This window comes from Cyrtonyx montezumae, unplaced genomic scaffold (assembly GCF_038088225.1).
Source record: "Cyrtonyx montezumae isolate F1298 unplaced genomic scaffold, pur_monq_1.0 scaffold_5, whole genome shotgun sequence".
NCBI lineage: Eukaryota > Metazoa > Chordata > Aves > Galliformes > Odontophoridae > Cyrtonyx > Cyrtonyx montezumae.
The window spans coordinates 2,852,644-2,865,232 of NW_027072056.1; the positions used below are offsets into that span (position 1 = coordinate 2,852,644).

At 37.6% G+C, this 12,589-nt stretch overlaps 1 protein-coding gene across 2 annotated transcripts in view; it reads left to right on the forward strand.

Annotated features, from left to right (window-relative positions):
- Positions 1–12,589, forward strand: part of STAG1 (STAG1 cohesin complex component) — a 152,375-nt gene that overhangs the window by 87,303 nt on the left and 52,483 nt on the right. For both annotated transcript variants that reach the window (XM_065748186.1, XM_065748187.1), the window contains exons 9-10: positions 3,608–3,681; positions 6,975–7,098. In XM_065748186.1, coding sequence (XP_065604258.1) covers positions 3,608–3,681; positions 6,975–7,098 — 198 coding nt within the window. The remainder of the gene's footprint in view (positions 1–3,607; positions 3,682–6,974; positions 7,099–12,589) is intronic.

Here is a 12,589-nt window from a genome sequence, read left to right on the forward strand (position 1 = left end):
AAATGAGGGATTAGTTCTGCTGTGGTGTTTGTGTGATCTGAAGCAAGCTACAAGGGCACTTCTAAAGGTTGTATCTCCATGTACAGTTGAGTTTGTGCACTGTTCTACTTACACAAGATAATTTTTATCCTCTGTTTCATATATGTGACCAGGCAGGGAAAAAACTAGTCTCAGGTTGTATGTAGTAATCTATTGCAGTTATGCAAAATGGCTTTCAGAGTCTCTTGTAGTCCATCACAGTGCTGCCCATTTCCCCCATTAAGCACTGTTATTGTTATGTGGTGTGTTGTTAGCACTTCTTTTTGTAGCTACATTCAAAAAACACTGGTCAGGGCTGCAGCACTTGGACTCAGGGAGAAGCTAGGGAGACATTAAATTCACTTTTAGCCAATATCACACTGCCACTAGGTGACCGAAGCGATTAGAAGGATGCTGTAATCATCCCTAAATAAAATACATCCTAGGAAATTCAGTTTTAGAGTTATATTTAAAAAAATATTTGTCTAGAGATCATAAGAATCAGGATATGGATGTGGAAACAGCCAAAATCTGTAAAGATGCTGTGCAAAACTCATGAGCCTGTATGACTTAGATTTAAATTTATTATTTTTAATATATTCGTTTTGAATGTATTTTCTCCACTGTTTTACTCAGTGTGAAATGAAGGATGTCTGGGTTCCTTTCCTGTGTATACCTTGCATTCTTTTACATATAACTTCTGACTTTAAATTACATGACTTTACAGTCTTAGTCTGGGAGATAATTACAATTACAAATTTTTAGTTGTATTTTAACTCTGTGATCCACACCACAATTTTCTCTTGACTTTATAGTTATTAAAATACTTAATGCACAAAGCAGGAATCATTTTTGCTGAAACTGAAAGGAAAACATTTGAAACGAAGCATGTCAGTCTTAAAGCATCTCAAAAAGCAGAGTTGCTTAGATAAAACAGCTGGGGAACAGTTTTTATCCCACATTTGTTGATTGTTGCTTGAATTTTCCAGTGCACAGATATTTAGGCCCGTGAACTCAGTTCAGTATCTACCTTGGTGCCTGTGGACATCCTTTGTACTCATCAACATTATTTTTTCAATGATTTTTGGAGATGCAGTGTGTAACTCTGGGGAGATCTTGAAGCGTTGATGCATAGGACAGTGAATAAGGTTGAGCATTTGGCAAAATTTACCTCTTGATGCATCTCTCTCTTTTCACTGCTCCTGAAATCTAATAAAAATACTGCATAAGAGTAAGCCAGAGAGGTGTGGTGATGACTGAAAATGCTCAGTAATAAATGTAGGAGAGGAAACAGAATGAAAAGGAATTATTAGGTTTAGATGGCATAATGGCCCCGTGTGAGAATTCATAGCATAGTGCTGTTTATTTCCTGTGCTTAAATGTGCTGAATTTACAGTACTGTTCTGTGCCAACACCTTCCTAGTTGATTCTTTTGATGCAGTGCCATCATAATAAAAGCTCATAAGCACCTTCATCAGCATATGTTTATCCTTCTGAAGTTATACAGGGGCAGTTTGTAATCTCAGTGTGGGAAATTAATTAGAAGTAGAAAAGATGGAATGCTTTCTTTGGCGTATTCTTTCTTGTATCATCTTCTACATATCTGATGTGAAAGGTCTCTTCTTGGCAATGAGATTTTCAAACTGGATGAGGTTTGTAATATAAATTGCCACAAAACAGAAAAAGTTGTGCTTTAGTTGCTGCCAGTAGTGATTCAGATTTATACATCTCATACGTGTCTTTTTTGAGTCTCCCAAAGTGCTTGCAGAGTCAACAGGAGAATGTTTCCCTTATTTTGGTTTAGATTTGAGAGGGGTAGTGTTAAATTACTTTTACATTGGTAAGAGCAGGAATTGTAAGGCATTCTCGGTCAAGATGTTTAAAATTAAGCGTTCAGATTCAGGTAGGTGATCTCGGAAAGCTGAAATTATAAAAACCAATTGCAGCTATGGAGAAAATCCAAATTTGTGAAGGAGTTTTTAATCTGTTATTGCTGTGGAAATACACTTGGGCATTGTGTGTGTTAAATACTAGGACACAAAAGATTCTGCAGAAATTGGGCAGGTTGGGAATCTTCACTGACCATCGCAGTCCTGATTCTGCTGAAGTTAACATCATCTTAGTGATAAGTTAACATGTTTGTAGGTGAGCATACAAAAGTAGACATTATTAATGCTGATGCTGACTATCCTTTGTTTACAATAGTGCCTAGTTTTATGTAAACCTTTTACTATAAAATTAATTTATTTCTGAGGTATTTGATAGTTTAGTCAAGCACCTTCCTTTACTTCAGTTTTCCCATTGCAAAATTGAGTCTGCACCACGCTGTGTTTTAGAAACCTTTGAGGCTTCATGTACTGAATATTGTAAGATCTTATCTGCAAGGTAGTGTAGAAATACTTATAAACATGCTTGAAAAATATAAACCCCTAGGGGAAAGTGCTTCTGAGCTCATGCTGTACAGGAAGCCAAACCAGCTGATGGTAACTGTGCCTCTGGATTTAAGGTATTTTCTGTGTTAAATGTATGTATCAATGATTACACAGTTTCTATTATTTTGTGTGTATATGCAGTCTGTACTACCAAGGTTCAGTTGTGGTTTTTATACTGAAAATAGGAAGATTTTATCTTAACATTTGTTGTTATATTAAGCTTTGCGTTAAGGAACACCTTGGTGGAAAAAAGGTGGCTTTGTGTGTTACAGCAGTTCTACTCCAGAAGTTGATTGTGTAAAATTGGTATCATCTCATTTAACAAAGCTACATTTTGGTGTATTCAAGTCATCTTTACGTAGGTTAGCACAGAAGCTGACAGTATGAGAATAGTTCAGTTGATTCCAAGATGATCTTTAAGGATTTGTTAACAGATCCACTGACACAAAGAAATCTTTCTGTAGTACTTAATGAATGCATTCATATTAAAGAGGAGCAGTTAAGGAATTAAAAAATAATATTAATTTTAACCACTCAGAACGCTGCTTTGGTTTGTTTTGGTGCTTGATTTGGTTTGGTTGTGTCATGGTCTGAGACCAGGTCTCAGCAATGTTAAGTGCCCACATTCTGACTCTGGAAATGGGATTGTTGTGGGCAACGAAGTTAAAGCAGCTTACACACATGCTTGACACTGAGCACGTGCTTCACCTTAAGTAGGGCGTCCAGTTTTTGTAGGGAGGCTTCCAGGTCCACTACTGCTCTGCTCAATAACTAGCTTCATTTCTGAGCTGCCATTCTTGCACAGTTCTATCTCTGACTGCTGTACTGCTGATATTACTGAACATATGGTGTCTACAGCCTGGATTTCTGTAGCAAAAAGAAAAAAGAAAGAAAAAAAAGAGTGATGACCTCAAAGGACTAATTAGAAACTAAATTCATTGATATTTGCAGTGAATGTTAACTTTCTTCCATTAAGGAACTGTACATATGTATGTGAATGCACACAATGTAAACTGGAAAAGTTGAAAATGGTGAATCTGCCACTATCTTTAGTGAAGTGCTCTTTAGTGAAGTCCTCTAATGCTTCCCAATAAGTAATTGTAGAATATTAAATAATAATGAGGAGTGATCTTGTATTTATTTGTTTATTTTTACAGCTACAAGAAAACCAAGATGAAATCGAAAATATGATGAACTCTATTTTTAAGGGCATATTTGTTCATAGATACCGGTAAGAAAATGCATGCTACAGTGTGCTTTGCTAGCAAAGTGTAATCACGATTAATGCCAAGGACAGTTTCTGTGCTGTTTTTTCTATTCATGTGATGTTCTAGATGTCACAAAAGCAGTATCAAAGTAACTGAAGTCCCAGAAGAAAATCTGTTATCGTCTAGTAATTGCACAGTAGATCTGTCCACACAACTTTATTTTAATTCAGTAAAACAGCTTTAAGGAGTTGTGGAAGACGAGTGATTGGACTACTTGTTTCCTAAAAGGAAAAGTCCATGTTGGAAGTATAAACATTATGCATCTTAAAAAAAAAAAAACTAAAAATCATGATCACTGTGTATCATAACAGCAGATTTCATTGTTGGGTTCCTCTGTGTTGCATTTCCTTTTGTGTATCTTAAGTGTAAGGAGCAAATTTCTGACATGTCCATAATATATGCATTACCCAGAGCTATAACTTTATTTTAGGCTTTTTTTCCCTCTTTAAAAACTACATTAAGGCACTGAAAAGCCTTAATTCCAATTAGCATGTAGTTCTTGCTTATTAATTGATTTGGATGTTTGTAACAAGAGAGTTAACAAGTAATTGTAATGTTGACACATCACATTTTTTTTCAGTAGTTGAAATGTTCTGCCTTGTAAATAGAAAGGCACGTTGAGTTATATATTCTTGTACACGTGTGTGCACTTCTGTTCATTCTAGCACCTCACAAACCAGTAGATATGGACTATTCAGTGCTGTTCTGGGGTATGGTTTATCAGAGCCCATTAGTCTTTCAGGATAGATTTAGCGTTGTTTTGCATCTGCAGTGTATTGATGAAACCAGCTTTTTAAATGTTAATTGGCTTATTGCAGTCAAAAGATAAAATACAACAATACTTAACTGTGCAATTAACCTTTTAGATTTAAATTCTGGTTTAAACTATCAACTGTGAAAACTTCTAGACAAAATGCAGAAAGCAAAACAGGTGTAAATGAGAAGAGGTTTAGCATGCAGAGAGGAACATGTAACTAAGGTGGGTAGAGGGCTAATTGTAATTATGAGGGAAAGTGTGCAGGAAACCTAGAAGAGGCCTGTCCTAAGAAATGTGTAACTGAGCAGCACAGTGGTCTTCCATGCCTCGCATGTGAATGTTTTTCTCATAGACTGTTATACTGAAGACTTTAATTTTTTATTATGATAAATCTATATTTACTTGAATTGCTTTATGCTGTCTTCGTGTCAGTCTGTCTTTTTTTTCTTTCTTGGGGTGAAAGTTTATAGTGCCTGGGAGTCCCTGAGAGAGCCATTTGAATGGAGGATCAGTTTTTCACTGTCTGCCTAGGGAGGCTCCAATGCATTCTTATGAAAAAGATAAATTTTCCCGATTTTGACTGGCTGTGCTGCATGATTAAATAGCTGTTAACACTTCAATTCTTCCTGAGGTTGCTATAAAATCCTTCCAAAATGTTTCAGTTATCAAATTTACAAGGTGCTGAAATAACTTATCTTCATTGTCACTGCATTCCCCATAACAAATGTGATTTCCACAGTGCAAAGCCTTGGATGTAATAATTTATTTAGTACATTCACCCTTACAGCGTTTAAAATCTGCTTGAGAATTCCCTGGTAGGAACAGTTTATTTAATGACTTATTCTGCTTGTAATGCAGCTGGTCTACACTGTGGATTGACAGTTACCTTCCAGTTTCTACGCTCGTAGCATAACTCTTCAGGGAGCTTAGATGGACCAGTTACAGTGATTCTGTTTGGGAGTTGGTAGAAGCAGTGTGTTTCACTTTGGACAATGATAGTGATCTGGTGGTGTGTCTAGAGATTTGCTAATAGCACTCGTAATCTTTAAATGCATGTAATGTGCTATTATTTCAGTACAGTCTCCTCCCAGTGATATGAAATACAATGAGAAAAAACACATACTTGACATTTGAAATGTATACTCTAGTCGTGTGTGATGCTGCCATTGTTTGACATGTCAGTCTGAATGAGTGGTTTTCCCCTTGGTGCCTGGAGGATCACATGAAGTATGGCACCTATTGATACAGAGCACTGTGAAGATTGAAGTACATAGGCAGATACAGTATGGGTAGTACAGCAGTTTTGTTGCACTGTACTGTGTGAACTTAGGCAATAAGTACCTTGGGCATAAGTTTGAGAACACATTATTCACATTCCATGAAATTGAAGACTTACAGGAATAATACAATTGCTCTTACATAGCAATTATTCTCGTGCTTGAAGCTTGAAACGTTGCTTTCGTAAATTACATTTTGGTCTTGGGCTCTGGTGCTGCTTTAGAATAAAATCAATGCTTATTACTTTTCCAAAAAGATTTTTAAAAAGGCAAAACAAACATCGGAATGAGGATCTCAGTTATGAATGAGGCCAGTGTTTGCAAAGCACCAGCACTCCCTTCCTCAGCACAGTGGCTCTGTACGCTACTCTTTTACGATAGCCGAAATTTGGAACTGTGAAGCAGTGCCAGCTGGAATGGCACAAGCAATTTCTCATAGTAACAGATGTCTGAAAGATGAAATTACCAAGGGGCCAGATGGCCCCAGTCCCTTTTCCCGTTGTTTGGCTGTCGTTCATTATTAGTAAATATGCCATGCTCTGTGTCAATCAGGCAGGAAAGTGCCAATCAGACTGAAGTCATTTCCATCCCTAAACTCTTTAGGTGATCTCTCCAGACAGTTTACTGCTGCTGTACCTCAATAAGCAGCTGATAAATATGTCTGAGATGTGTCTTTGCCTCTTCCATCACTTGCCACAGTCAGAATGTAGAAAAATCAAGAAAAAAAAGGCAAAAATTGAGGTTAAAATATGTACGGTTCTCCTAGATTTTCTTTGAAGGGCTTTTGTATGCTAACTGAAGCAAGTAATCAAATTCCATTCTCCCTCTTTGCCAGGCTCCTTTCTTTACACCAAATAACTTTTCCTGCCTGACACTCTGGATCTCTAGCTGGAGAGAGTCAAGCCTGTTTAGCAAATCAGGGTGATAATGTTGCAGAAATTATTTTTAAGAAGAGTTTATAGCACTTGGATTCATAATTTTGCTTGAAGAGAAGGAGGAAAAAGATTAATAGTCTAAAAACTAAACTAGAGTGAGAATTTTTTGAGATAATGGAAGCATACCTGGTTGTAAAGATATTGAGGTGATTAGATAGGTCAGTGAGTGAGGGCTGTGAAAATCTCTACCTAGTTCAACCAAAGTAAAAGCAAAATATATCTGGAGCAATGGGAATGAAACATAAATGGTATGTTTGTAATCTGATTGCTTCTTTTTTTCTTACTAGTGATGCTATTGCTGAGATTAGAGCTGTCTGTATTGAAGAAATTGGTGTCTGGATGAAAATGTACAGTGATGCCTTCCTGAATGATAGTTATTTAAAATATGTTGGTTGGACACTACATGACAGGGTAAGTATTTTGTATTACTGCACACAGCAGAGTGTACTGTCTTTTACTGCCTAAGACATATTTAGTATATTACCTTTGATTTATGGAAAGGTAACTAATTTTTTTGTTGGTCATTTACCTTTCAGCCAGTGTCTTTTAATATACTCACTGAAACTGGGATACAGTCATCCTGAATCACATGCTTGTTGGTTTAGTTTTTATTTTTTAGTCTGTGTTAGACTATCTTAATAGATTTTTTTCTGTGCTGCTTTTCTTCTTACTAAAAGAGAAGTCGTCAGATCATCCCTGAGAACCTTTGTATCTGAAGCAAAATGGAAAAGGAATTTCCAGATGACTCTTCTATTGACATTAACCAATAGTTAGAGAAAAGAAACTGAAATCTCTGGGTCCCAGAATTAACCCAGCAGGCCTCACTGGCTCCACAACCAGTGGAATTCCTCTTACAGTTTACTATTTTAGGTTTTTAGGCATTTCACAGCCACCTTTAAAGGACATTTTTCTACCCTTCTTGAAGCATTCTTCAATTCTTCCTGACAAGACTTTTTCAAGTCTACCTCTTGGTGCCAGCTTAGAAGAGCTTGGGGGGTTGAGTTAATCTTGGAATACCTTTCTTGCATGAGAGATTCTTCAAGACCAGCTTTGTATTAAAAAAAAAATGTTGAAAGATTTGAGAAAAATATATGGATGTGGAGGTTCTTTTCTAACTGACCGCTGTTCTTTTGTACTGAAATTCTGAACAAAGTGCTTCTTGTAGGTACAAGGCCTAGGTACCACCTGATGCCTGCAAGAGTAGCACTTTGCTAATGCTAGAACAGGGCTTTGCACTGCTAATTGTTCTTTTCCTACACCAGGCTGCAAATGGGACTAGACATCCACTCACTCAAACCACTAGAAGTGCTTGTATTACTCTAAACTGTTTTTCTTGCAGTGTCCAAGAAAAACAGATGAGACCTACATATAGTGTTGAAATGCTCATTAAATAGTGGCACCGTGGTTTAGACTACTACTCTTACTTTTGCCTAGTATAGCTGCTGGAAAAATTCAGTTTGCAAATTTCTTCTGATGAGTCACATAGCAAGTAGTTGATATGCTTCATTAAAAAGGTGATTTCTTCAATAACTCTGTACAGCTTATTAACGTTAAGGATATGACTTCAGCATTCTTCTTGCTTTTTGAATAAGGTAAAGAGTTTGTGCTACTGATTATTCTTTTGCTTTAGCTGTAGCTGACAAGGATCTGCATCTCTTGACTTGGACCAGCAGCATATCTTATGCTTTGGAGACACCAGACAGGCAGTGGCTTTCCCCTCTAAACATGTTATTTCCAAACTTTACTCTAGAGACACTATACAAACATTTAGGTCTGCAAGTCTAAAATCAGCAGTGACATTTTTGGAGCACACTCAAATCTGAGCAAAACATTTTCACAAAGTAGCACCTCCAGTGGTAGTGCTGCACTTCACAGCTCTCAATCCCTTTCAGTTCTGTGAAGTCCAGCTATTTCTCACGTAATTCCCTTTAACCCTCTGTGAAATCTAGCCATTCCTCCAGGCACTGTCTGTGACTTGTGTTAACTTCTCACAGTGTGATCCACTGCATCCAGCATTTTCTCTTGTTGTGTTCAGTAGATCTCACATTCTCTAGTTAGTTTTACCTCGGGCTAGGATCTAGGCATGTGTCTGAAATACTAACATGTATTTTACCTCATCTATCCTAAAATTAGTATGTTGTTTCATATTAGACAAATTTTGAATTAAAGTGTTCAGTTTAAAACAAAAAAAGGTAGGAAGGCATGTCCATCTGGACCAAACACAGAAGAGCATCACCAAACTACTCTTCTGTCTCTACTGTTTTGCAATAGTTATGGTTGCAGGCCTCCGAAGTGGCTTGGGTTTTCTCCTAGCTACTCACACTGTTCAGTATCCTAATGTGCATGCTTTGTGGTGTTTTTTATTGATGTGGTGTATGATTACTATACAGGATGAAACAGATAGCGTGCAGCGTGGAAGTGTCAAAGGTACCAAGGGATAAAAAGGAAGTGAGTGAAGAGAAGGAGACATTTGAGGGGGGAAATGCAAAGGGAAGCACTTATTAAATAAGATTGAATTGGAAGCAATTAAAAATGCAGGCCCTCCAGAAGTGCAAGATCTCTCATAGCCTGGTTTTCATTATTACTGCCTGAAAGACTTAGTTCTAATTTGGAAAATTTTGTCAGTGTTAATCCTCTCCTTTTCCTGGATTTCAAATGAGCATCCGTAGGAGGTTTCTAATTCTACCATTCGCTCCTTTTAAGTGACTTCTTCCTTGCTGTGGATCTGGTACCATGAGTTAAAAAATAGATTAACCTGGAATACAACTGCACAAAAAAAATCACTTCAAAAATAAAAAAGGAGTTCAACTGTGCAGTCTTAATTTGCTTCTCCTGAATTGATGCACGGTACTGTTTGGAAACCATAATTGTGTCTCTGGATACTTAGACAGCCCTGGTTTTTGGAAAGAAAATGTTGACTAGAGCATGACTCACCCAGAGATGTGTGGATTATCCCAAATGCTGGCATGAAAGGTGGATGTATTGCTTTTCAGTTCATTAGCAATGTAGCAATGCTGCTTTACTATTACAAGCATCTAGAGGGTTATTTTTTAAAAAATAGGGAAAATATAAGAAATGTTTGTTATTTAACACTGCTGATAAACATGATGTTTTTCCTTCGTGTTCTAACTTGAGACTACAAATTAAAGTATTTACAATTACTAATGTGAAGATGTTCATGAAAAATAATTGTAGATAACTATTTATCTATTATCTTTCTTATATTAAATTGCTTTGAGAGAAGGGGAATTACAGGAATAGTCCCACTGAAGAAAGAGACAAGCATAGAGCTGATGACAGCATGACTGAAGTCAGGATTCTGCAATGATCAAGTGTCCCAGAAACTGAAGGAGAGGGAAATATAGATGTTTTTCAGGAAGAGGAAACTGAGGAAAGAAAGTTCATAGCAGTCTGGATGCTGCTGATGCAGCTGTTTTGTCCCTTGTGTTTGTTTAGGAAACGGTTTTCCTTCCAGACCTGTTTTTACTGTATTTAAAGCACGGATGTTACTGCACAGAAGTAGTTGGGAAATTGATGCTCATTTTACTTAGTGGAATTTACAAGTATTGCATGGTTGCAAATACTTGCCTTCTTAGGTTGATATAACCTTCAACTCAGAATTGAAGAAAATCTGTCTAGCAGCTGATCTGGGAAATATTCTCATTTACTCTTCTCCCACTTAAGGCGGAGTCTGCAATATATATGTAGTTTTCCTCTAAAAGTTTCCTAATATGCTCAGACTGCTGTTTTTTCTACAGCTTTCTGTGGCAGCTTATTTGAATGCTTGGCTGTGTTTATCACTAAGTGGTTTTCCTTGCATAAGCTAAACATTCTGAGTATAATTATACTATTTCTTTTTCTATTCACTGCACACATTTTTTTAAAAAAGTGACTATTTCTTTCAAAAGAAAGTAATTTTTCTTAGTTATGTCATGAAGGTGTTTACAGAATAGTTTTTTTATTGCCATTTCTGTGTAATCCTACTGTGCCTAGGCCTTTTTTTATCTTTTTTTTCTTTAATTTATCGCTCTTGTATTTGACCTCCTAATGACTTGTGTAATTAAATAAGTTAATCCCTTGGTTATGTAAGACCTGTCCTTGTCCTGCATTGGTGTGTTTGCACCTTTCCTTCAAATTCTAATTCTTACAAATTATTTGAACATGAATATTTCCACCCTTCCTAGACAGGAGGTTCCTGCTCTGTTTATTTCCAAAAAAATATCTGGCATGTTAGAAGTCCAAATGAATGCTCACTTTCTGTACTTCGAACGATTATCATAGCTACACTTTAAGCATCTTCTGCCAGGCATACTGGTGGAACATTTCCCCTCTTTCATTGTGGACTTCAGTGCAGTATTTGCACGTGCTGCTTCACTTTTGCCTTTCTTAGATTCTTGTTCTTGTCACTACTATTTATGCTTAATCGTGGGTTTCTGTCTCTAATCTCCACGACTATTTTAAAACCTTTGTAACAGGATTAGCAAGCTGTTGAGCTTTTCCTTCCTCAGAGCGATGAATTCCAACCTTGATCACCAGTTTACAAATACTGTTCTGCTGTCAGAGGCAGTCAGTCTCACAGTTTGCCTGATGAGACAGTCATCTCCTGACACTGCCTCTGTGTATCCTGTGCCCTTATTCAGCCTAAAGGACCACGTGTAACATTACCTTTCTCTCTTCCACTTGTGCTCCCCTAGCCTTGCAGTCGCTTGTCTTCTTCCATGGATTTGTTTAGCTGCAGTAGATTAGCTGGGTTCAGTATGCCTTTGTTAACATCTTGGTTTTGGTCTCCTGGCAGGCCATGCAAATGTTCACCGTTGCACTTCCTATCTACCTTGGTTAGTCTGCTCCCCTAAGGCATAAAGGTGTTCTCTGTGCAAAGCCTACTCTGAGAGCCCTGGTCCGTGGTGCTGGGTGAAGCAGGCAAGCACTTCACCACTGGCTGTGCCACTGGCTACACTGAAAGTTACAAGACGTGCTGCTCTTAGCACTGATTTATTTTTTTTTGTCTTTGACCAGTTTAAAGCTGTGCATTTTGAGACTCCAGTACTCACTGAACATCAGGACATCTGCTCACAAGCAGCACAGCTGTAGCTAGACTGGCTGCCTCACTCTTGCTCTTACATGCCAAAACTGATACAGATCCTCTCCTGCTAAGTAAGCTAAGGCTTTAAGAAGCTTGCATCCTCTTCTAATGATTAGTGATGACTCCAGAGATCCTGACCTTTCAAAATGCCAGGATTTCACAGCTGAGGAAACACCAATTCTGGTACCTTGGCAGTAAGTACTATTAAAGAAAAGAATGACAGGCAGTATTTCTCTGTGTTTACTTATCAGTCGATGACATCCACATAAACTTTCTTCTTCAAGAAAAATATTTTCTGAACCATGACAGATTTTACAGTAGATCATATAGATAGAACTGTCATCTCATTGACTTCCTCTGCAGTAGTAGTCAAAAAGATCTTCAGTAGAGCATGAGTGCTCAAAAACTACACAGAAATAGAGGTGATTTGTCAGGAACAGTGGTTCTTCAAGGAAAAGTTTTTCTGCAGATCCTCCTTTCAACTTTTATTCCTCTTCAGTTGCAATGTTTGAAATCTGTGGAAACTGGAAAAAATGGATTTTTAGCTTCTGGTGCTATTTCTGTGTCTGAATGTTCACTCAGGTTTTAGCCTGAGCGGTTTTTTAAATACAGACTTGATCATAGAATAGGCTCAGAAACAAAGGGCAGGTTTGTGTTTCAAACCTTCTGGCTACCTCCAAATGTTTTTTGACAAGAGCACGTTATTTGCCAGGACTTGACAGATGAGCTGAGCTGTGTTTGCAGCCAGACAGATTTTGTGGATGTGCCCAGGGGATCCAGCCCTTCCCTTTCTCACCAGCATTCCCATAGGTGACAAAC